This window comes from Propithecus coquereli, unplaced genomic scaffold, assembly GCF_000956105.1.
Source record: "Propithecus coquereli isolate 6110/MARCELLA unplaced genomic scaffold, Pcoq_1.0 Scaffold518, whole genome shotgun sequence".
In the NCBI taxonomy this organism is placed as follows: domain Eukaryota; kingdom Metazoa; phylum Chordata; class Mammalia; order Primates; family Indriidae; genus Propithecus; species Propithecus coquereli.
In genome coordinates this window covers 856,339-878,092 of record NW_012151041.1, presented here as the reverse complement: position 1 = coordinate 878,092, position 21,754 = coordinate 856,339, and the positions used below count along the sequence as shown (strand labels likewise).

Here is a 21,754-nt window from a genome sequence, read left to right as displayed (position 1 = left end):
GCTCACTGCAGCCTCAAGCCCTGGGCTCAGGTGATCCTCCTGCTTCAGCCTCCCAAGTAGCCAGGTCTACGGGCTCGTGCCCCCGAACCCGGCTAATTTTTTTTTTGGGGGGGGTATAGATGGGGTCTTGCTCTTGCTGAGGCTGGTCTTGAACTCCAGATCTCAAGCGATCCTCCCACCTCGGCCTCCCAGAGTGCTGGGATTACAGGCGTGAGCCACCGTGCCTGGTATCTAAATTTTTAAAAAATTTGCATACATTAAGGCGCACTCTTTGTGCTGTTAAGTTAAAGTCATTTGAGAAATACCTGGTGTCATGTGTCCCCCACGCGTCACACAGCATGGCTTCCCCACCCTAGAAAATCCCTCTGTGCCTCCCCCATGCAGCACCCCCTGCTCTCAGTGTATTTATCCCCCTGCGGTTTCTTCTCACGAAGCAATCAGGTCTGCACGCGTTCTAACCCCTTTTACAACAAAATGCAGTGAGACATGCGTATCGCTCCGCATCTTGCTTTGTTCTGCTTAATGTGTCTCGGGGATCTGTCCTTCTTGGCACGCAGAGAAAGTCCTCATTCTGGGTCACAGCTGCTTGCTCTTTGGTGTGTGGATAGGGCATGATTTGCCAGACACCTAGGGTGCTTGCAAGGCATTGCTGTTACAAAGGAGCTGCGGGCAATGTCGAACCTACCATTGCAGAGGGAGGTGGTACCCTGCAGCGTGAACGCCCAGAGCGGGAGGGGGGTCAAAAGTTAAGCACTATTGTGATTTTATGGATGTTGGTCACCTGCCCTCAGATTGGCCTTGTTGGCACCATGCCCTCTGCAGCCTGCTGCGGGTGTGCTGACAGGTGCTGGGTGTTGCCAGTCCCCAAGGTGACAAAGGGTTCCTTGAGGTCATTTTGAGTGTCTTGAGAGGGGAGAGATTGAGCAAAAATGTATTTTCGGGCAATAGACAGGAACTGTCACTCCAACGTCTCGCATTTCCTCTGGCGTCTGAACCAAGGCAGCTTCCCAGGTGTGGTTTTATTCACTACAGCTGCTGGTGGAGGGACTGGGGTCCAGCTCGACTCTTTGAAATAAAACCAGCAGCAAATTTCCTTTGTTGAAAATTAAAAGTAAAGGGACCGAGAAAAACACCAGATAGATCCCAGCTGAAGTATATCCACAAACAATTCATGGCCAGGCCTCCCGAAACTGCCGAGGCCACAACGAAGGGAGGGCGGGAGACGGTCACAGCTAAGAGGAGCCCACAGAGGCGCCTGTCTTGGGTGCCTGGTCCTTCCCACGACACTGCTGCAGCGAGTCTTCCATGCCGGCATGATGACGACCTGCGACATGGTGTCCCGGGGGGATCCTGGGATGGAAGAGGGACGCTCGGGAGCTAAGAAAGTCGAGTAGTGGCGTCCTATCTGGTCATCCACCGTGATCACGTGCCCTGGCGGAGACAGATGGTAACTTCGGGGAAGCCGGTGGAGGTCTGTGGGAATGCCCTGCACTGTCATCCCGACTTCTCTGTCTATCCGGAATTGTTTGAAACTAAAAAGTATAGTTTTAAAAAGACATAAAGGAGAAGAGCCACTTGAGAAAGTGAAAGGACCCAAGATTGCGCTGGGTGCTACGCCCAAGGCCACCTTGTCCGGCTCCCGTGCCCCTGTGAGCGACTCTGATGACCGTGGTGCCGCCACACCCTGTTTTAAACCCCAGCACAGCCCCATGGGGTGAGGACTGCTGTCCCATTTCACAGACAGGATGACTGCCGCAAGAGTGGCAAGACAACTTCCCCAAGTGCCCCTACCAGCTCAAGGCCAATCTGGAATTGGGGTGGGATGTCTGCAGAGTGCCCGCTGCGTGCCAGGCACCAGGGTTGGGGGCTGAGCCCTGTCCTCGCAGAGCTGGCACTGAGCCCCGGGGCCAGACTAGAAGACACTCTGCTGCAGTGTGGTGGGAAGGACCAGGCACCCAAGTGAGGTGGGTGTGCGCAGGGGCAAAGGAAGACGCTATTTCCTCCCCTCCTCCCCAGCTCCCTCCCAGAAGCAGGTGCAGTCTGGGAGGGCTCCCAGAGGAGGTGATGGCCAAGTAGGGTTTGGAAGGATGCATAACAACTTGTCAAGCAGCCCAGGGTGGGGGCAGCCTGAGTAAGCCTGCTTGCTTGGAAGGGCCGAGTGCAGGATATACAGACAGCTCCTGTCCCCCTGCTGCCCGACTGGAGATGGGGTGGCAACGAGGACAGCATGGAGGCCCAGGCTGGCTGAGGAGTCCCGGAGGGACACCTGGGTCTGTCTTGTCCCCCCGTGTTCCTGCCCCGCCTCCAGAGGAGCACGTGTTTCCATTGAAGGAAACTCCCCCTCGTCCTTCAGGTTCACGATTAGAATCTAAAACCCGACAGGGCTGGGGTGGAGGGTCCACTTTGGCAGGAGCCCAGTCGGCCTCCCACAGAACCCGCCAGATGGTCTGGGTGCAGTCCCAGAGCTCTGCTTACCTGGGCCTGGGCCTGAGCCTTCATCCTCTTTTGGCCACTGTGGGCCAGAGGTGGGGCCTGGAGAAGGCTGCCACACTGTCCCGTGGCTTGGCCCCCTCCTGGGAGCCACATTTCTTCCCCGTCTCAGCAAGAGAGGGGTGCAGGCGGAAGGTACAGACATTCCTCACTGTGGCTCCTGCCTTCCTCTGCCCTCCTCCCACTCCCCATCTGCCCCGCTCGCTGCGCCTTTGCCCATCCTTCAAGGCCCTGCTCAAATGTCACCACCTCCAGGAAGCCTTCTCTGACTGCCATCCTGAGTTAATGTCCTTATATGTGCCTCCACCATCCTACCCAACCCCTGTTCTATTTGTTCAGTTGGGTTTATCTGGTGTTCTTCTCATGATTAGGCTGAGGTTACGGCTTCGGAGAAGGAAGACCACAAAAGTAAAATGCCATTCTCATCACATCCTGTCAAGGGCGCACACCGTCCCCAGGGCTCATCACTGCTGGTGCTGGCCACGGCCGCCTGGCTGTGGTGGTGTCTGCCAGGATTGCCCCCCATGGAGTTCCTCCTTCCCTTCCTCTCCGTACTGTCCTCTTTGGAGCCCACGCTAAGGAGTAGGGGTCATGGTCCCCCTTTGGTTAGGGCGGAACTCCTACATAAATATTCGGAATTTTTCTGCATGGGGGTTTGCCTCTTCTCCCCATCTCTTAGTTATACAATCATTTATTTATGTCAGTGTAGACTCAGACATTTATTTTATATTTTGAGTTACAAACTTATACCACTTTACGTGTATTTTGTTGCTCAGATTGCTCCAGCTTTGGCCATTGGGAGCTCTTTCAGTGGCTCCTGTGTCCCCTCAACATATTCCCTTGTTTGGGGATCTGTTGGTCCATCCATCTGTCCACCTATTGATCGATCGCACTTCCTGACTTCCTGACACTAAAAGATGCTCCAGGCCCATCGTGCATGTTTCCTCCTAGGGAGTGCATTTCATGAATGTTTCACGTGCCAAGGCTGGCTCTGAGCCCCTACTCCAGGCAGCCTCCCAGCTGTTTGCAGGGGCTGTGTGGTGCCCTGGCCGCTATGCCCGCCGGGCTGCCACTGAGCTATCTCATCCCGTCTGTGTCCTGGGCTGCCCGTACCTCAAGGCTGGCCCTCTGCAGGGCAGGTGTCTGTCTTACCCACATTCCAGGTGCTCAGCCCTGGGCCAGGCCAGAGTAGGGCTGTAGGTTTGGGGCTGGGCAGTTCTACCGGCCGACTGTGCCCCTGCGCCCTTGTTGAATGACAATGACAATAATGTTCTCCTTTGTGGGACCCCCTTCTCCACGGTGGGCACTGGGCCTGGGCAGGGCCAAGGCGGGTGGTGAAGCAGCTCGCCCAGGGGCTTGGAGCCAGGCAGTCGGCTCCAGAATCTGCTCTCCATCGCCATGTTGCACCTTAGTGTGTGCTGTACGGGTCAGCGTGGGACTTCCAGGTCAGAGGTCTCTGGTGCCTGGACCACCACGCTCCCCTTTGTGAATGGGGGACTACGCCGGAGTAAGGGGGTGTGGGATATGCCCGTCCTGCAGCAGGTGAGGGTAGACCTCGGGGCCCACACCTGGCCAGGCACCAAAGTGATGTGTACTTGGCCATGCCTCCCCGAGATGTCGCCTGGGAAACACCCCAGCTGGGCACCGGGCGTGTGAAGCCTGCAGGTGTGGACATTGGCCTGCCCAGAGGCTGCTGCTTAGAGCTTGCAGCAGGGACCCGTCACGAGGCTGCCACCCTGTCCCTGTCTCTGCAGCGTCCCAGGGAGGTGTGGTGAGTGCTTTGGCCAGCCCTGCTCACGTCGTGAGTCCCCAGGTGAGGCTGGGACAGATCAGCACACCCTGCCTGGCTCCGAGCCTGAGTAACACTTCCCACCCAGCTGCCACCTGGAGAGGCAAGAGGGACATGTGTGACTGCAGGAGGGGTCAGCATCCCACGCGGCTTTGCTGACAGAGGTGCTGTTTAATCGGGTCTGGCTGCTTCTGCATGTCTGGGAGAGGCAATCCTGTTCGGCACGCACAGGGCCATAGGCTTCCACCTGGCTTGGGTGGCCCAGTCCCCCGTCGCAGGCACTTGATTTGTTAGTCATTCAGCAAACACTTGCAGAGTGCCAGTGCTGTGCTGGGTATGGAGGCCGCGAGTGTAAGGCCCTGCCAGCGGACTCCCTGGAGGAGCTTGCAGGTGGGGATACCTGCCTGTTAAGCAAGTGCAGTGACAGACGAAGGCCCTAGTTACAGCACAGTGTGCTCAGGGCTCCAGGGTGCCGGGCAAGGGCCATGTGGCCTCATGGTCAGGGAAGCCTCCCTGGGAGGTAGTGCATCCCAGCCTGGAGGAGACGGTGAGGCCTGAAAGAGTGATGTGTAAAGTCGGGGAGTGCACGTGGGAGAGCAGAGTATCGGGGCCCCACCTGGGGGCAGGGGTGGAGAGACGAGGCTGGCAAGGGTGGCTCGGATGTGACCAGGTGGGAAAGGGAAGGGCTGCGTGCCCAGTGCCCTGCAGTGCCGTTGACGAAGAGGGAGAGGTGGGGAGGGCGTGGGCAGGCCACGGGGGCAGCAGCTGCCCAGTCTGGCTGCGCAATGTCCGGGCCAGCTATCGGCCACTCGAAGGGAAGCCCTGCAGCGCTGGCTCAGGTCCTCGGTCTGAGCTGGAGCCCTGGGGATGTCAGCGTGGGCTCTGGAAGTCCCTGCCTGAGTGAACTCACTCCACAGAGGGGGACCCTTAGAGAGGGTGAGACCATGAGATGGGAGGAGGGCTGGGGGCAGAACAAGGTACTCAGAGGAGGGCGTGGGCAGTAGATGGTGGTGCTGAGAGGTGAGTAAGGTGAGGCCGGGAAGGAGCTGCTGGGCTTGACCATATGCAAGATGCTGGTGACTTTGGCCAGGGTAGTTTTGGGGGGTGTGGGGAGAGGAGGGGGCGTGGACAGTGCCTAAGGCTTTGCTGAGGGCCGAGAGACAGGAGGCAGTGGGTGAGTGAGGTGGGCAGGACCCACGCAGCTGCAGGTGCCCACGATGGTGATTGCCAGCACCTTAGTGAGGTCTGGCAGAGCCGAGGTGCAGTGGCAGTCTGCAGCAGCCTGGACCTCAGAGCCTCAGGTTCCAGGCTGGGAGGACTTTGCACCCCACAGAGGTATAGGGGTGGGGGGACATGTGCTTGGGCTGGGTTAATGTTTGCCTGAGCCAAGGTCAAGATCAGCCCCCTGGAATTCCAGCTGGGGCCCCATGGCCTGATTCAGGAATGTTGGGGCTGGGGGCATGAGGGCCCGTGGTGTCAGGGGTCCTGGGTCTCATCTGAAGCTGAGTTTAACTTCCCCAGGGTCTCAGGAAGAGCAGCGTCCATGCAGCACCCACCCTGCACCCTAGCCTGGGACCTTCTACTCCCATCTCCCATCCTCCACACACCCCTCCTGGTCACCCTGCAACCCACCAGCTGGATGGTCCTCCATGCCTCGCTATTTCAAAGGAGGGGCTGCTTGGGGCTGGCGGGAATTGCAGGGCTGTCCTTGGGGTGTGCCAAGCCCCTGGGTGGCTCCCGTGTAGGCAGTGAATGCCACCTTCCAGGCCAACTTCCTCCGAAGGGCCAAAGTAGCATTATTTGGGGTATCCCTCTTCTGAAACTTCGCCTATGCAAACTGCTCACCTCCTTCACTGCCTCGGATGAGGAGCACTTTTCTGGGGAGTCCCAGGGTCCTGGCCCAGGGGAGGAGGAGGGACCCGCCAGGCTGCACAGTCAGCGATTCCCAGGCGAGAGGGCGGCGCCCACCCCACAGAGAAAGACGTTCCAGGCAAGCGGCAGCAGCGGGCGTCTTGGGTCCCAGCAGAGGCCCGGGAACTGCTGACCGCTTCCTGCAGGCCTCTGACCCGGTGGCCCGGCCACCCTTCCGGCCTGGTGGCCATCAGTCATCTTGCAAGCCTGTTTGGTCCTTGTTTTGCAAAGAGCAGTTCCTGAAATCCAGGGGCCAAGAGCTCTGCTCATCTTTGATCAAGGGCGGGTTTCAGCAGTGAAGTCCAGAAATAACAAACATTCCAAGAATTTGCTGAGTGGGGCACCGTCCTAGCCCTCCAGGGTCAGCTCCTGAGGCTGCAATTCCAGTGCAGCCAGGGCCGGGCTCCAGGCTAGAGGCTTAGCATATGGCCCAGACGCGTTTGTTCCCAAACTTGGGTGTGCAAAGGAATCCACCCAGAAAGAAACCTCAGGGCAGATTCCTGCCGGCATTTCCCCTAGATCCTGGGTCTGGGCGGGGCTTGGGAATGCGTTGCCTCAGAGGGTGTTCGGTGGTGTCTTTGTCTTTCTGGGAAATACTGCATTCAGCCCAGACACTTTACATTTTACAGATGAGGAATCAGAGGCCAGGAAAGATGATTGGGCGGTATCACAGCTGGGCTCCGGCAGGGACACATTCACCAGGGGTGGGGCTGATCTCTTAGAGTCCCCTTTAAAATGAAAGGGTCATGTAAACACCAGGAACTCTCCTTCCTGTGACCTTGGGTGAAGGCCTTTCTCTGGAACCAGCCTTCGCATTTGCAAGCCTGAACATGTAAAATTACAATCTTATTACCCAACTACCGGTCTTTATTTGGGGCCATCTCTCACAGTTTAAGTTCAGGTTCCTGGCGATAATTGATAATCTAATCATCCATGCACGTGTGTTTGCAGTTGAAGTCATAACTAGGGGAGCAGGGAAGCTGGGACTGAGCACAGGATGATCTCAGCTCTCCGGTCTGCAAACACACCTGTGGGCCAAATCCAGCCTCGTGTTTTGTAAGTAAAGTTTTATTGGCACGCAGCCACACCCATTCACTTGCTAGTGTCTGTCTGCTCTCCTGCCAAAATGGCAGGGTTGTGGTGACCCGATGGTGGGCAAAGCCAAACACACTTCCACCTCACTCGCCATTCCCAAACAGTGTGTGCCTACCCTGTTTGAGAATGACCTCGGAGGCTCCCGTAGGCCGGTTCCTCCTGGAACAGTAGCGGCTGGAGTGGGGAGGGTGTGGGTAGCCAGTACCCCCCAGGGTCTCTGCATTCCTGAGAGTGTTTTATGGCCCTTGGTATGGCCTATTGTAGATTAACCCTCGGAGGCAAGAGTGTTCCTGGGTGGTGCTCCTCACTGGCTGCCAGTATCTGTGGTCCCCTGTCCCCTGCATTGTCTGTGGGAGACTTTAGCACTGTGTGCCCAGAGCACAGCTGTCTGAGCTGGCCCTGTCCCTGAGAAGTCCTTTACACCCCCTCTTTGCCTCAGCCCAGCACCGCCAGGTGCCGTGGGAAGCCTCCGTCTCTGCTCTGAGCCTGGGCCTCCCCCGGGGTGAGCTCTGTGTCCTACGCTGACAGGGTCCTGCCCTTGCACTTGACGGTCACAAGAAGAGTCCAAGGCACGCGTGCTTGCCCATGTGTCCCTGGCGCTGGTCTGCCTAGACTCCTGCGCGGCCAAAATGTGGGGCAGGAAGAACTTGCCAAAAATGTGCTTGTCCCTCCCTCGGGGAAAGCCCCTCTTCGGGTATGCCTTGCCTCCCCCCAGCCCTAAAGCACCTGTCCGCGCTCCCGTCCTGAGCAGGCTGGCAGTGGGTCAGGACACGAGGAAGCTCTCAGAACATCCCCTCGTCCTGCCGGCAGGTCACCGTACCTTGCAATTCAACAAGACACCAGGGAAAGGGACAGATCACCATCCAAAAGGTCAACACTGGGGTCTGGTGCTGGAGGGCGCGAGAGTTTGCTTATCTGAAAACCCCCGACTCCCTGGACAGGACTCACTCCCCGGGGTTCCTGGGAATTGTCTCACGGCTTAGAGAGCCCCAGAGGGCAGCAAGGGTGAGGGGAGCACAGGCTTGTGCTGGAGGGATTGGGCCCCAGGCCAGCTCTGCTGCTTGGGAGCCGGGAGCTACGACGCCTGGCAGGCTGTACCTTGTCCGGGGGGTCCTGAGGGTGCTCACTCTGGTAGGGCCACTGTGGAGACCCACGAGGTGATGATCCACGCAAGGGACTTAGCATCTTCTCTGCAAGTGACGACTTGAATTTGTTACAACCATGTCAGGGATCAGAGCTGTTGGCCGGCACTTAGGGGTCCCAAGCCCAACTCTACCTCTTGCAGGAGGGGGAAACTGAGGCCCAGGAAAGTGACAGATTGGCCAGGGGGAGTCCAAGCCTGAGCTGGGGCTCAAACAGGCCCTCAGGCAGGCAGAGCTGTGTGACTCTGCCCCCGTATCTGCAGCCTCCGGAGGGACACCTGCTTACATCCCTGGCCTTGCAAGGCTCAGGTGTGTCCCTCCAGAAGGCCTGGGTGTACCGTGTGGGTCCGGGCGCTCTGTGCACAAGTGGGAGGCCCTTGGAAAATCCCCCTGGCCTTGGGCCAAAAGCACAGCTGCAGGGACAAACAGGATACAGGGTCTCCAGCTGCTGTGGGGGACAATGGCCAGGAGAGGAAATGTCTCCAGACCCTTGTGTGGACGCGGAGCCTGTCTGGGGCCTCTTTCAACACAGCTTTTAGAAAAACAAACAGAGGCAAGGCGAGCACCTCAGGCCAGGGGAGGAAGTGTGTTCTGCACACTCTGGTGAGTGGGTGGAGGTGTGAGCGCGATGGAGCGCTGGGCCACCCACCCCTGGGGCCCCATGTCACAGGTGGGAAACTGAGGCCAGGAGGAGGAGGAGGATGTGCCACAGGCAGGCTGCGAGTTGGTGAGGGATGTCTCGGGTGCCCGCTCCCCACTTTTCTCCACAGCCCCTCGGGGCTGTCACCTGAGCAGTGGGACAGGCTAGCCCCGTCCCATGGGGCCAGGGGACTGTCAGGAGGCACTGACCCCCTGGGGACGGTGGTGCTTCCCCACTAGCCCATCAGCACCATCCCCAGGGCTCCTGGCAGGGCTGAGGCCACGGAGAGGACCACAGTGGCGTTTGTTACGTGCACAGACGGGGCGGCACGACTGCGCCTGTGTGTTGGACTGTTAGAAAAGTTCTCAAATCTATTTTAATCCTCGCGATGACCCAGAGCAGACCACAGAATGCGCCCCCGCCAGGGCACCTCAGAGAACACAAGCCCTCTGTGAGGTGTGTTGATGGGTGTGGTCCCCTGGCTTGCCCAGTTCCCGTGTGTGGCGGCCTGGCTGGGGGAGGAGCTGGACCCGTAACAGGGGAGTCACCCTTGGTGGAGGAGACTCGCCCAGAAGGGGGTCCCAGGGGCCAGAGGCTGTGCAGAGGCAGGTGGGAAGAGAAAGACCTGGAGGGGGCGGGGGGTGACGTGGGCATCTTGTGCCTGTGCAAAGGGGGGCTTGGGGCATCTGCCTCTATGTGGGGGTGGCAGCTTGCCCAGAAAGCGGCCCAAGCAGAGGAGAGGCTAGTGCCCTGGGTCACACCCATCCTACAGAGATGGTGCCAGGAGATTCCAGCCCCAAGGCCTTGCGGGCTGTGGCAGTGGGCCATCATGGAGGGTGGGGCGCCACTGGCTCCAAGGGCTGACAAGGGGGAGGCAGAGGGAGATGGACAGAGGCCCCCAGCGGCTGGGCTGGGCAGGATGCCGCTGAACTCTCTCAAACCGAGGCGGGAGGAGGTAGGCAGACAGCAGGCAGGTGTTCGCAAGGCAAAGTGTGTGAAGGCAGGTGTCCAGGGCCGCAGTCAGGAGGGGCTTCAGGGTGGGCCCGGACCTTGTTTCATCCACCCCCGAGGCCCAAAGGGGGACCAGGAGAACATGAGATGTGAGGGACCGCAGGCCACTGAGGCCGAGGGGGCTGTGACCCTGTCCCCAGCCTGCTTCACGGGCACAAGTACTGAACTGATCCCAAAAGTCAGGTCCACCCGCAACCTGTGGATGTGGCCTTATCTGGAATAAGGGTCTTTGCAGATATGACTAAGTCAAGGGTCTTGAGATGAGATCCTCCTGGGTGACCCAGGTGGGCTCCAAGTCCGGTGATAGTGTCCTTAGAAGAGACAGAAGGGGACACACACACAGAGGAGGCGGCGTGGAGACGAGGCAGAGGCTGGCGTGATGCTGGGAGCCACCAGGTGCTGGAAAGGCAGAAAGGAGCGTCCCCCAGAGCTCCCGGAGGGCATGTGGCCCTACAACCCCCCGGTTTTAGACTTTTGGCCTCCAGACTGAGAGCAGGGGTTTCTGCCGTCTGAAGTCCCCAGTCCGTGGCCCTCTGTCGTGGCAGCCCCAGGACACTGATGCAGTGACCGTCACAGCTACCTGTGGGGAGACCAGAGAGATCAGTTTCCACCACACAGAGGGGCAGCCAGGGTTTGAGAGCTGCCGCCCTCTGCCTGGCGGGTCAGACACTCAGATCGCTGCCATCGGGGACTCCGAACCTGGCCAACAGGTGCCGCTGCCTCGCCCCATGTGGTCACCAAGCATGTGTGTGGCCTGAGGGGCTAGGAAGCCGGGGGCCGGGGCTGGCTCTGCCCCTGCAGGCCCTTTGGGGTGGGGTGGGATGTGCCCAAGTGTCTCCCATGGGCCCTGGCCTCGTGGGGGTCGTCGTGACTTCAGGGGCTGCTATGTGGAACCTCGGGGAGCTGGGGAAGTGGAGGCTTGAGGCCAGGGCCTGTGGTTAGAGAACAGAGGGTGGGAGCCCCCGGCATGGGCTGGGAGTGGTGCTGTCCAGAGCCCCCAGAGGATAAATACCTGAGCTGTGTTTGGTTGTCATGACTGGGGGAGGGGCTGCTGGCATCTGGTGGGTGGAGGCAGGGATGTGCTGAGCAGCGTGATTTGGCCCCAAATGGAGAAACCTAGTCCTAAAATTCCAGGCAGACCTGCTTCTAGTCACATCTTCTAGCTGGTCACTGGCCCTGGGCATGTCACATTACCTCTGAGCCTTAATTTCCCTGCCTGCGAAATGGGCACATTACTATTTAACTTAGGGATTATTCCTGGTGTTATTAAACCACACAGCACGTAAAAGCCCCAGCTCCACAAGCGCACAGTGGAGGGAGCCCTCCCTCTCCTGCATCCCGGGGCTGGGCTGGAGCCAGCAGCCCATGGCCGCTGGGTGCCCACACCTGGGTGTCGGCAAGGGCATGGGAGCAGGCCAACAGGTGGGGGCCGACAGGACCCAAGTTCAGCTCCTGCTTCTTGCCCCAGCCGACAGGAGACCCGGTCTGGGCTCCCCAGTGAGCAGAGGTGAGAATCCCGCCTTGGGTTGGCCTCAGCCCACCTAGGAAGGTTCCTTTTCCCAAACCTGGGCCAGCCCTAGAGCCAATGGGAAGGTAACGAGGTAGACCCCTGAGAGGCGCCGGACTCCTGGGAGGGAGAGCTTGCGGCAGAGCGGGAGGAGGGCCCAGCTCTTCTCTAAAATGTTTCCACTGGGCTGGGCGCGGTGGCTCACGCCTGTAATCCTAGCTCTCTGGGAGGCCGAGGCGGGTGGATTGTTTGAGCTCAGGAGTTCGAGACCAGCCTGAGCAAGAGCGAGACCCCGTCTCTACTAAAAATAGAAAGAAATTAATTGGACAACTAAAAATATATAGAAAAAATTAGCCGGGCATGGTGGCGCATGCCTGTAGTCCCAGCTACTCGGGAGGCTGAGGCAGTAGGATCGCTTGAGCCCAGGAGTTTGAGGTTGCTGTGAGCTAGGCTGACGCCACGGCACTCACTCTAGCCTGGGCAACAGAGTGAGACTCTGTCTCAAAAAATAAATAAATAAATAAATAAAATGTTTCCACTGACGGGCCAATGGGCCAGACAGAGACTAAAGGGGCTACATACATGTGTTTGTGCATATGTGTGTTTGTCCTGTGTGCACATGGGTGCTCATGTATCTGTGCGTGCCCATGCATGTGTGGGTTTATGTGTCTTTGCGTGCACAAACATGTGTGTATGCCTGTGTGTTTGTGTGCGCATGTGTGTGTGCATGCATGTGTGTGTTCGTGTATGCACTTATGTGTGTCTGTGAGTGCATGTCTGTGTGTACACACAAGTGTGTGTCTGTGTGTATGTGTTTGTGTCTGTGTGCACACGAGTATATGTCTGTGTGAGCATGTTTGTGCTTGTGCATATCTGTGTGTGTGAGTGTATGCCTGTGTGTGCACACGAACGTGCATGTTTGTGTGTGTGCATGTGAGTGTATGTGTGTGCACGCGGGTGTATGTGTGTGCATGTTTGTGTGTGCTTGTGTATGTCTGTGTGCGTCTGTATGAGTGTATGTCTGTGCAAGCACACTAGTGTGTGTGCACGTGTGTATGTACACATGTGTGCAGTAAGTGGAAGAGGAGCAGAGAGCAGAGAGTAGAGCCGAGGCTGGCAGGGTGCAGGGCTGGCACTGGTGAGAGTCCCCTGGCCTCTACCGTGGACCCTGGGGGCTGGGCAGTGCGCAGGCAGAACAGAGCCCGGGGCCGGTCGAGGAAGGAGCTAATGATCAACCGGCCCTGGGCGCTGTGCAGCACTGGGCCTGCCTCGTCCACCCCCAGGCGCAGGGAGGAAGTGCAGCAGGAAACAGGGAGCGGTGGGGCCATGCAGTCAGCCTGGCTGTGGGCGGCCCCTGCCTGCCCTGGCCAGCTGGAGACAGGCAGGCGGGGCCAGTCAGCGCTGAGCCGGGATCAGCCACCTGGTGCCTGCGTCCTACAGCCGTGTAGGCCTGGGAGCTGCCTCTGAGGAGCGGAGTAGGTACGGGGGTGTGTGAGACAGGTATGGGGCACTCCAGGGCAGGTATAAGGATTCTGGGGCGGTACGGGGGCTCCGGGGCAGGCAGGGTGTGGACCCGCCAAGCAGGCTGCCGTCTGCAGAGCTGGGTCTTGCCGCAGGACATAAGAACTGTGTCCCACCTTCTACTTTCTTGAGGACTTTCTGACCTGCTTGGGATCAGGGCCGAGCACAGCTGCAGGTCCAGTGGGTCTCGGGTGTGACCCCAGCCCTGGGTTAGCTCGAGGCCACATCAGCAGGCCCACAAGTGCTAGCACAGTGCCTCTGAGCCACCCCCGGGGCCACTGTGGCTGTGATCCAGCCACTCAGACATCACCGGCCCTGGTTTCCTTTCTATGCACCAAAGGGACAAGCGACTTGACCAGGAACACTAGCTAGAAAGTTCCAGGGGAGGTCTTGCGTTTAGCCTTCCAACTGCAGGTGTGGCCGGGGCATGTGCTCCTGTGCACACCACCAAGACCCTCTCTGGGCCTGGGGGTGACCCCCCTTGGGCCCCAGGAGCCCTGCCCCATCTGTGAGGTGGGAGTTTCTGACCTTTTGCCGCCAGCAAGGCTCAGATGCGAGGGGTGGCAAAGTGATGTTGGGGGCGTTATCGGTGTGGCGGGTGGCGGATGCTGGAGCCAGGAGCACCCTGTCCCCGGGCTGCCGCTCAGGGTGTGGCCTCCCAGCCCCCAGGGGCGAGGAGCTGCAGCCGAACTTGTGGCTGCAGCAGGGGCTGGGCTGAGCTGGCGCATCCAGGTCCAGGGTGGGTGTGGGAGGGCTGGGCTCGGACATCTGGGTTCACATCCCACCCATGTCCCTGACTGGGTAACCTTGCGCGTGCAGAGTCACTGTGGCTGGTGGCACATCTTTGAAATGGGCGCAGTGGCACCTGCCTCCTCCAGGTTAACCGAGGTTGCTTAGTGAGCACCTCAGAGGGGCCTATTGTCACGTGGCTGTCAACACCGTTGTTGATGGCCACGAGGCTTCCTGTGTCATGCACTGGGCCGGCGTTTTATGCGTGTGATGTCATTAAATCCTCCTCACAAAAATGCAGTGACATAGGTAATGTTGACCCCACTACACAGAAGAGGAAATCAAGGCACAGGAGGTTACCAGGTGCAGTATTTTCCCGTGGCTGCTATAACAGACTATCACCGAGCGGGGGCCGAACGGCAGCATTTGTTCTCTCACGGTCCCGGAGGCCAGCAGTTGGAGATGGCGGCGTGGTGCGGCCACACTGACACCCTCTCCGGTCTCTCAGAGAGGCTCCTCCCTGCCCCCCCAGCCCTGGTGTCCCCAGGCGTCCCTTGGCTGTGGCTGCAGCACCCCATACTCTGCCCCTGCGGTCACCCGGCCTCCCCTTGCTGTCCCCTCTGCATGCCTGTGTCCTCTCTTTCTTACAAGGACACCAGTCACTGGACTCAGGGCCTACCCTAGTCCAGTACGACCTCATTTTAACTAAAGTTAACTTCATCTGCAGAGACCCTATTTCCAAAAATGTTCCCATCCGAGGTTCCAGGTGGGCATGACTTTTGGGCGTGGACAGTGTTCACTCCAGGATATGGGGTGACAAGACACCTCTCCAGAGGTGCTTTTGGTGGCATGGGTGAGGTCCCCATGGTCCCTCAAAGTGTCTGTTCAGTACCAGCCCCGAGAAAGCTCTGGCCAGACCTCTCCATACCCATTCAGGATGGGTCAGAGCCATGGCCCTTCTTCCAGCCCACAATAGTTAAACTTGTAAAGCAGGAGCCCCATCTGCTCCACCCAGCTAGCCTCCTTGTGAGGTGGGTGTGTTCGTTCCCATTTTCTGGGTGAGTAAACTGAGGCATGGACAGGTTCCCCCAGCCACTGTGTCTGACCCCAGGTCTGCATGTTCCGGTGCCAAACTCCCTTCTCCCGGGGCTGGAGGCTGGAGTGGGCTGGACCCCATGGCCGGCCTACCCCGGGGCCCACCCAACAAGAAACTGGGCAAGATGAGGCCGGCTGGAGAAAGGTCCCACAGGCTGCTTGGGGGTCCCCCTAACTTGGTGAGCTGGCCCTGGGGAGCCCCGGGCACTCGCCCGGCCAGGCCTCCACTTCGCAGTGTGAGTCGGGCACTGCAGGGCCCAGGGAGGCGGTTTCCTGGGGCGGCAGCGGGGGAGCGCTGCAGAGACTGAGCCCACTTCCTCATGGGGCTCTCGCCCAGCAGGCGTGAAACTTCCTGAACTGGGGAGCCTTCCCTTTTCTCAGAAACCAGTCCCTGAGCCCCAGCTCTGTGCTCGCCCATGGGGGCCCCAGATGCTGCCCCACATGGGGCTGTTCCCGACCCGGAGGAGCGGCGAGGGGGTGGAGAGATGCCCCGCTGCTGGGGCACCTGCTCCAGTAAGTGGGGACATCAGACCTGGCTCGTGAAGGACAAAGTGACAGAGAGGGGACCCGGGATCGGGGTCGGGAGCGAAGACCCTGTAAAGCAGGAGCCGTGCGCACTGTGGGGATGGACTCCAGCGGCACTCCGGGGGCTGCGAAGGGAGGGTGGGAAGACAGTCCGGGCTGCAGGCCGTGGGCTTCCTGGTCCTGGCCAGGCCGGGCCCAGGCGGTGGCACCCACAACACCAGGTGCCAGGACCACGGTTTGGCAGTGAGGAGAGAAGAAAGCAAAGTCCGAGGCCGGGGGAGGGTGGCCAGGGCATCCCTACCTGCACCCTGAAGGGTGCCAAGGAGCTCTCCAAGTGTGACCAGGGTCCTGGGACAAGGGACAGTGAGGCCAAAGGCACCAGGCGTATAACCATCTAGCAAATGCCCCGGCGGGAGCCCGGCAACAACACTGTGTCCTGCACCTACAATCCTGCGTTAGCTTCGGGCTCTGGAAAAGCACGCATGGTCTGGCCTGGGCTCTCCTCCCTGGGGCTGCCTGCAGGGGGCCAGGGTCCCCTAGGTGCCCTGTGGCATCTGAGGCCCCCCTCTGGTTTGTCATCCCCCAGGCCCTGTCCCTGCCCCTCACAGGTGGTTGGGGGACAGGAAGGATTCAGCCACAAACCGACCAATCAGATTACAGTTGGAGCAGGTGGGCAGGTGGGAGGGGGCTCTCTGAGGCCCCTTCACAGCTTCAGGGCCTCCTGCTACCTGTGGCACAGCCCATGTCCTGTGACCCCAACTCTGACCCCATGGCTGCCCAGTCTGGCCCCATCCCCTGTGTGTTCCCTGCCCAGGAACCAGGGTGCAGGTGGGAGACAGGACAGAGCTGGGAGGCCCTTGGGTCGCCGAGGGAGCGTGTGGCTGCCTGGCTCTGGCCTGCCGGGCACGTCTGGGCTGCAAGGCCCACACTGCTGGACCAGCCAGCTCTGGGCCTGCTGCTGGGTGGCCCGTTCCCCAGAGTCCACCAAGAAAGGGGCGGGCAAGTCCGCAGGAGGTTGGACTTATATTTTTATCCCCAGACAGGGAATCAGACGTGGTGCCCCATTTCTCCGGGCACCGTGCAGAGGGAACTCCTGCTGGCTGTCCCAGATGAGCAGGGTCGAGCCTTCCCACAATCAGCCAACAGCCAGGCCTGATATGAGCACGGCCTCCGTGCTGGGGCGCTCCTGACCACACTCCCCCGACGCAAGCAAGGCCTCTCGTTGTCCCCTCCGCCCCTGAGGCACAACTGAGGGGGACATGGCAGATCCCATCCCTGCAGCCACCCAGCTGGGGTCCTGTCCCCTGTGTGCCTCAGCCCTGTGGCCGCCAACCCCATTGGCCTCCACTTGCACTCACATTCGATGCCTGAAAGGGGACCTCTGTGTCCTTCCGTGTCATCCAATGGGCAGCAAAGCACTAACCCAACCCTGTGAGCACAGTCCATCGGTATGTGACAGCCCCAGGAGAGGGTGCTGTAGTGGCCAGCTGGAGGGGAAAGGCCTGGGAGGACCAGTGGCTCCACCTTGAAGGGGAGGAGGGGCTATCCAGGCAGCAGTCGCAGCTGTGCAAAGGCCCTGTGGCAGAAGGGGGCAAGCAAACGTGAGAGTGAGAGGAGGCAGATCACACACACCAGGCCATCATGTCATGGTCACGTTAGGGCCACTGCCGGGTCTTAAAGGCGTCAGGCACTCCGCATTGTTGGCATTCTCTCCTCCTGGACCCCAACTCTGGCCACAACGTCCATGCTGGTCCTGGAGGCCTGTCTCCCTGGAGAGGCCGTCCCTGCTGACCCCTACCCTCTCCTCTCTCCACAGAGGCCAGCCGGGCATGCCGCGCCCTCAGCGCTGAGGCCACGGCGGGTCGTGGAGGGCCCCACCAAGGTGACCACTGAGCAGCTGACCCTGATGGGGAGGGGGCTGGCAGGGCCCCAGGGAGGCTGCAGCAGCAGGGACGAGGTCCAGACTGTGGCCATGAGCTCGCCCGCCGGCCAGGAGCGAGCGGGGCCTGAGGAGGCCAAGGCTGCTGTCAGAGGCGGTGAGTCCATCCCACCCCCGCATACGGCCCGTCTGCCCTGTCCCCCAGCCAGCCTCCCTGTGGCCTCGGAGCCGGGAGGTCTGCTCTCTGGCACTTCTCGCTTCCTCCCTCGGCCTGTGTTTGGAGAGAACAACTGAGCCCAGTGAGTCATTTGCCAGACGAGGGCCCAGCTCGTGTTTTTCCAGGGGCGTGCTGGCGATAACAAAACTGGCAAGAGAGCAGGGAAAGGGCCTGGAGGCCACCCATGCATCCAGAGACTGTTCTAGAAACACCTCCCGACAGGTTTGGCCTTTGCATTCCAGTCCTGCTTTGCCCTCAGAGAACCTGGGGATTACTTGGGATGGGGTATCCCTCTGTCCCCGAGGAGGCAAACCAAGTCCCAGAGAGGGGAAGGGTTGGGCCCACGCAACCCCGTGGCCAGTGGCTGAGCAGGGACAAGTGTCCAGTCTCCTGAGGTCCTGGGTGGGGAACCTTCCACCCAACCAGCTCCATTCAGTGAGGATGAGCTGGCCCCTGGGAGATCTGGTTCTAATCCTGATGGTTGCTGGGCCACTGCTTGACTTGGGCCTCAGTTTCCCCACTTGAAAAGCTGGGGCTGGCCTAGGTGACCTCCAGGACCACTCTCCCCACCATCCTGGGACCCTGGGAGAGAGGAGGGAAGGAGAGGGGAAGACCAAGGTCTGCCCGGCCCCTGCTCTGCCAGAGACAGCCGTGGCCCGGTCCCTTCCCGGCTTCGTCCTCACAATGTCTAACCTCAGCCCAGTCACCTGCTTAGCTGCCCATTGTCTCGGGTCTCCAGGGCTTGGCGCATAGCAGATGCCCATTGCTATTTGAGTGATCGATGAATGGAGGACGTGTGGGAGAAGGGAGGCAAAACCTCATGTGCAGATGCCTGGCGCTTGGGGTATTTTGTACCTGGTATCTTGTCCTTCTGTGTGTGTGGGGGCTGGGAGGGGGCTGTGGTGGCCCCCTGGGTGCTGACTCACAGGGGAAGTGGTCTTGCAGGCACCGCCCGCCCGGCTAGGAAGGGAGGACTTGGAGGGCTGGGGGTGCAGCCTGGTCCAGGGGAGCCCACCGGGACCACAGAACCTGCTCCCTCCAGACCATGCCTGAGCGGGAAGTGCAGACAGCAGGGCCAGACCAGCCTCCCACGGAGTCCAGCCCAGGAGGAGTGGTGAGCCTCAGGGTGGGGACCGGGGACGCCCCTGCGGTGGCAGGAACAGGAAGCATTTGACCAAGTTGCTGGGTGTTCCTCCCTGGACGCTCAGCAGGGCGCGTTGGCATCGGCATCGGAATGAATCTGTGGTCCAGCCTCGCCGGCCCATGAACTTCTGCTTTCCTGGGAGGCCCAGTGGTGCTGGCAGTGGAGCCAGCTCCGCGGGCAGGCTCTGCCTGTGCCCCTTCAGCCCCGGTCTTCTCTGGGCAATCTTGGACTGACGGTGAAGGTTGCAAGAAATAGTACAAATAATTCCCGTTTGCCCTCATCCCGACTCCAGGTTCCTCGAATGTTCGTGTTTTACTCCTTTTGCTGCCCTCCCCTCAATTTATTTTTTCTGACAGTTTGGGAGTAAATTGCAGACACGATGCCTTTCATCCCAAAGGCATCCGTATTTCCTAAAAGCAGGACATTCCCTTACATACCCACGGTGCAATTATTTCAATGTTAATTTCCTGGTTTTAATAATACTGTTACCTAATCTACAGACCTCATTCACTCTTATCTTTTGTCCCCATATTGCCCTTTATAGCAAAAAAAAAAAAAAAAAAAAAAAAAACCCTGGGTCACGCCTTGTGTTCTGTTGCCACTTCTCTGTGGTGCAGATTTAAAAATCTGGAAGTTGCTATTTTGAAGGGCACAGCTCTTCAGGACACAGGTAGTCATACTGTTTCTTCATGGTGACATCAAGGATTTGAGGCAGGAATCCCCAGAAGTGATGTGTGCCTCTCAGGACACCTGCGGTGTCCCTCTGTCTGATGACAGGAGATGCTGACTTTTGTCCCTTGGTGAAGGGGTGCCTGCCAGTTCTTGCCACCTAAGGTTACTGTTCTTCCCTGGAAAGGAGCTCATGGGAAGATGCGCTGAGATTATGTGAATATCCTGTTCATCAAACTCATAAAGCCTCATGTTGTCATCCATGGCTGGTTGTGGCTGAAATATTAATTATTAGGACGGCCACTGGACAGTGACTGTCCAAAAGTCACCACTTCTGTGTTCATTAGCTGGTTCTAGGGTAAGGAAGAGCGGGTCCCTCTCCCATTATCCACGTGTTTATTTTAGGTCGGCTCATACATCTTTAATTTAGTCTCTGAACTGTAAAGGCCATTCTTTATTTTGTTGCTCAAATCGCCCCGATTTGGGCTTTTGAGGTGTCTTCCTCACTCTGTGAGCATGTCCTTACTTTCTGGGATGTCATCTTGCACGTTCCCTGCCCAAGCCCCAGGATCTGCTGTTTCTCCAGGGAGCCCTAGCTCCTGAGTCTGAGGACGGCGTTTAGAAGCCGAGATCTGAGTGCCATTCACTTCTTCGAATTTGACAGATGTTTCTGAGCCCCCGCTGCTGGGCTCATTCCAGGGACACAGAGCAAGTGAGGCCCGGGAATGGGCCCTGACCACACAGGGCAGCCCGACTCCCCGGGCCAGGGTATATGCAGACGGTCCGCAAACGTGGTGTGAAACGAGCACCATCGTGATGCAAGCTCCAAGGCCACGTGGCTGAGCTGGCCCAGGACTCCGAGGAAGCTGTCTGGCCGCGCTGAAGTTCAACACCCTCGCTGCAGTCACAGGCTTTTCCAAATCGCCTCTCCCTTGATCCTGGGGCCTGGGTGAGGAAGCTGCGCAGGGCAGAGACGGGGCGCCCAGGCCAAGATGCGGACCCTGCAGGGCGGCGAGGGTGGGAGCTGGGGCCAGAGAGGGTGCTGACCAGCCGAGGCTGAGCAGCCAGTGGGGTCGGTGTCCTGGCTCCTGCTCGCACGGGTGGTGAGGCTGAGCCCGTCTGTGGTCAGCAAAACACCGGCCCCCAAAGATGTCCAGGTCCCTATTACTGGCCCTGTACGTGCTCCTCATCCAGCAGATGGGATCAAGCTAAGGATCTCGTGCTGGGGAGATGGCCCTGGATGGTCTGAATCATGGGGCCTTGGTAGCCGGAGGCGGGAGGCACAGCCTTCTGGAGGAGACAGCAGGAGTCAGAGCCAGCTTTGAAGACGGAAGCTGGGGCCACAAGCCAAGGGTCGCGGCACCTGCTGAAGCTGGACATGGAGAGGACGCCGAGTCTTCCCAGAGCCTCCGCGAGGAGCTGGCCTGCCCGACACCTTCATTTTGTCCCGTGAGACCTATTTGACTCCAGAAGGGCAAGGTCATCCGTCGTGTTGTTCTGAGCCGCTGAGTCTGCTGCAGCCCATGGGAAAGCACAGCTCCGCAGCACTGGCTCCTGAGAGCTGGAGAACCAGGCAGAGGGCAAAGGCCTGTGTGGGACAGATGCGCCTCTTTCCTTGCAGAAAGGCATGCGTGTTCGGCCCTGCGGAGGAGCCCAGTGCTGCTCGCTCTCCCCTAATGGTAGGAACCTGCTGTGTTGCAGACACGGCTCCTCCCCCGGGGACCCCTGCGCCTGCTGCTGGGAGCACCCCCGGCCAGATGGGAGCATATCCCACAGGTAAACGTCCTCCACCCCACACTGCATTTCAGGTTCAAACCTGTGCACCTGGGAATGTCTAACCCAGAGCTTCTCAAAGTGGCCCCAGCCTGCCCACCTTAAAATCCTGGTGGGGGGGAGGGACTTGATAAATGCAGATGCCCAAGCCCTGCGCCCAGAGGTTCTGATTCAGCGGGGCTGAGGCAGAGCCCAGGACTCTGCATTTCCATCTGCCCAAATGGGGAACATGTCCCTGGAGGCCCCGTGGGCAATACTCTGGGGGCATGTGAAAGAGGTGGACGAGGGTGGCGTGGGGCACAGGGCCCTCGGGAGAGGTGTCCAGGTACAGGCTTCCAGGGCTGTGGGGGGCTCCAAGGAGGGGTGGGATCTCCACCGAGCGCGGGTGGCGGGAGCAGCACTACACAAATAGGGCCAGGAGGCTCCGGGCTCGGGAGGTGCAGGTGTCCCTTACCCTGGGGACCCTCCAACCCCAGCTGTGGGGGAAGGGAGACCCCGGTGTTCCTTGTTGGCCTTTAGCCTTTGCTCAGACCCCTGCCTGTCCTCTGACTTTCCTTTCATGTGGTCAGCGCTCCCTGTGGTCACTTGGGATGAGCAGGATCTCGTGCTGGGCAATG

At 59.4% G+C, this 21,754-nt stretch overlaps 1 protein-coding gene across 3 annotated transcripts in view; it reads left to right on the top strand.

Moving 5' to 3' along the window:
- Nucleotides 1–12,997: 12,997 nt before the first annotated feature.
- SH3TC1 (SH3 domain and tetratricopeptide repeats 1) overlaps nt 12,998–21,754 on the top strand; it is a 35,005-nt gene continuing 26,248 nt past the window's right edge. Inside the window, exons 1-3 of one of the 3 annotated variants that reach the window (XM_012656753.1) lie at nt 12,998–13,085; nt 17,272–17,491; nt 21,066–21,140. In XM_012656753.1, the coding sequence (XP_012512207.1) occupies nt 17,362–17,491; nt 21,066–21,140 (205 nt within the window). In that variant the 5' untranslated portion in view covers nt 12,998–13,085; nt 17,272–17,361. Of the gene's footprint in view, nt 13,086–17,271; nt 17,492–21,043; nt 21,141–21,754 lie in introns of those variants that run through there. The other 2 variants (XM_012656751.1, XM_012656752.1) reach the window with 2 other exon arrangements.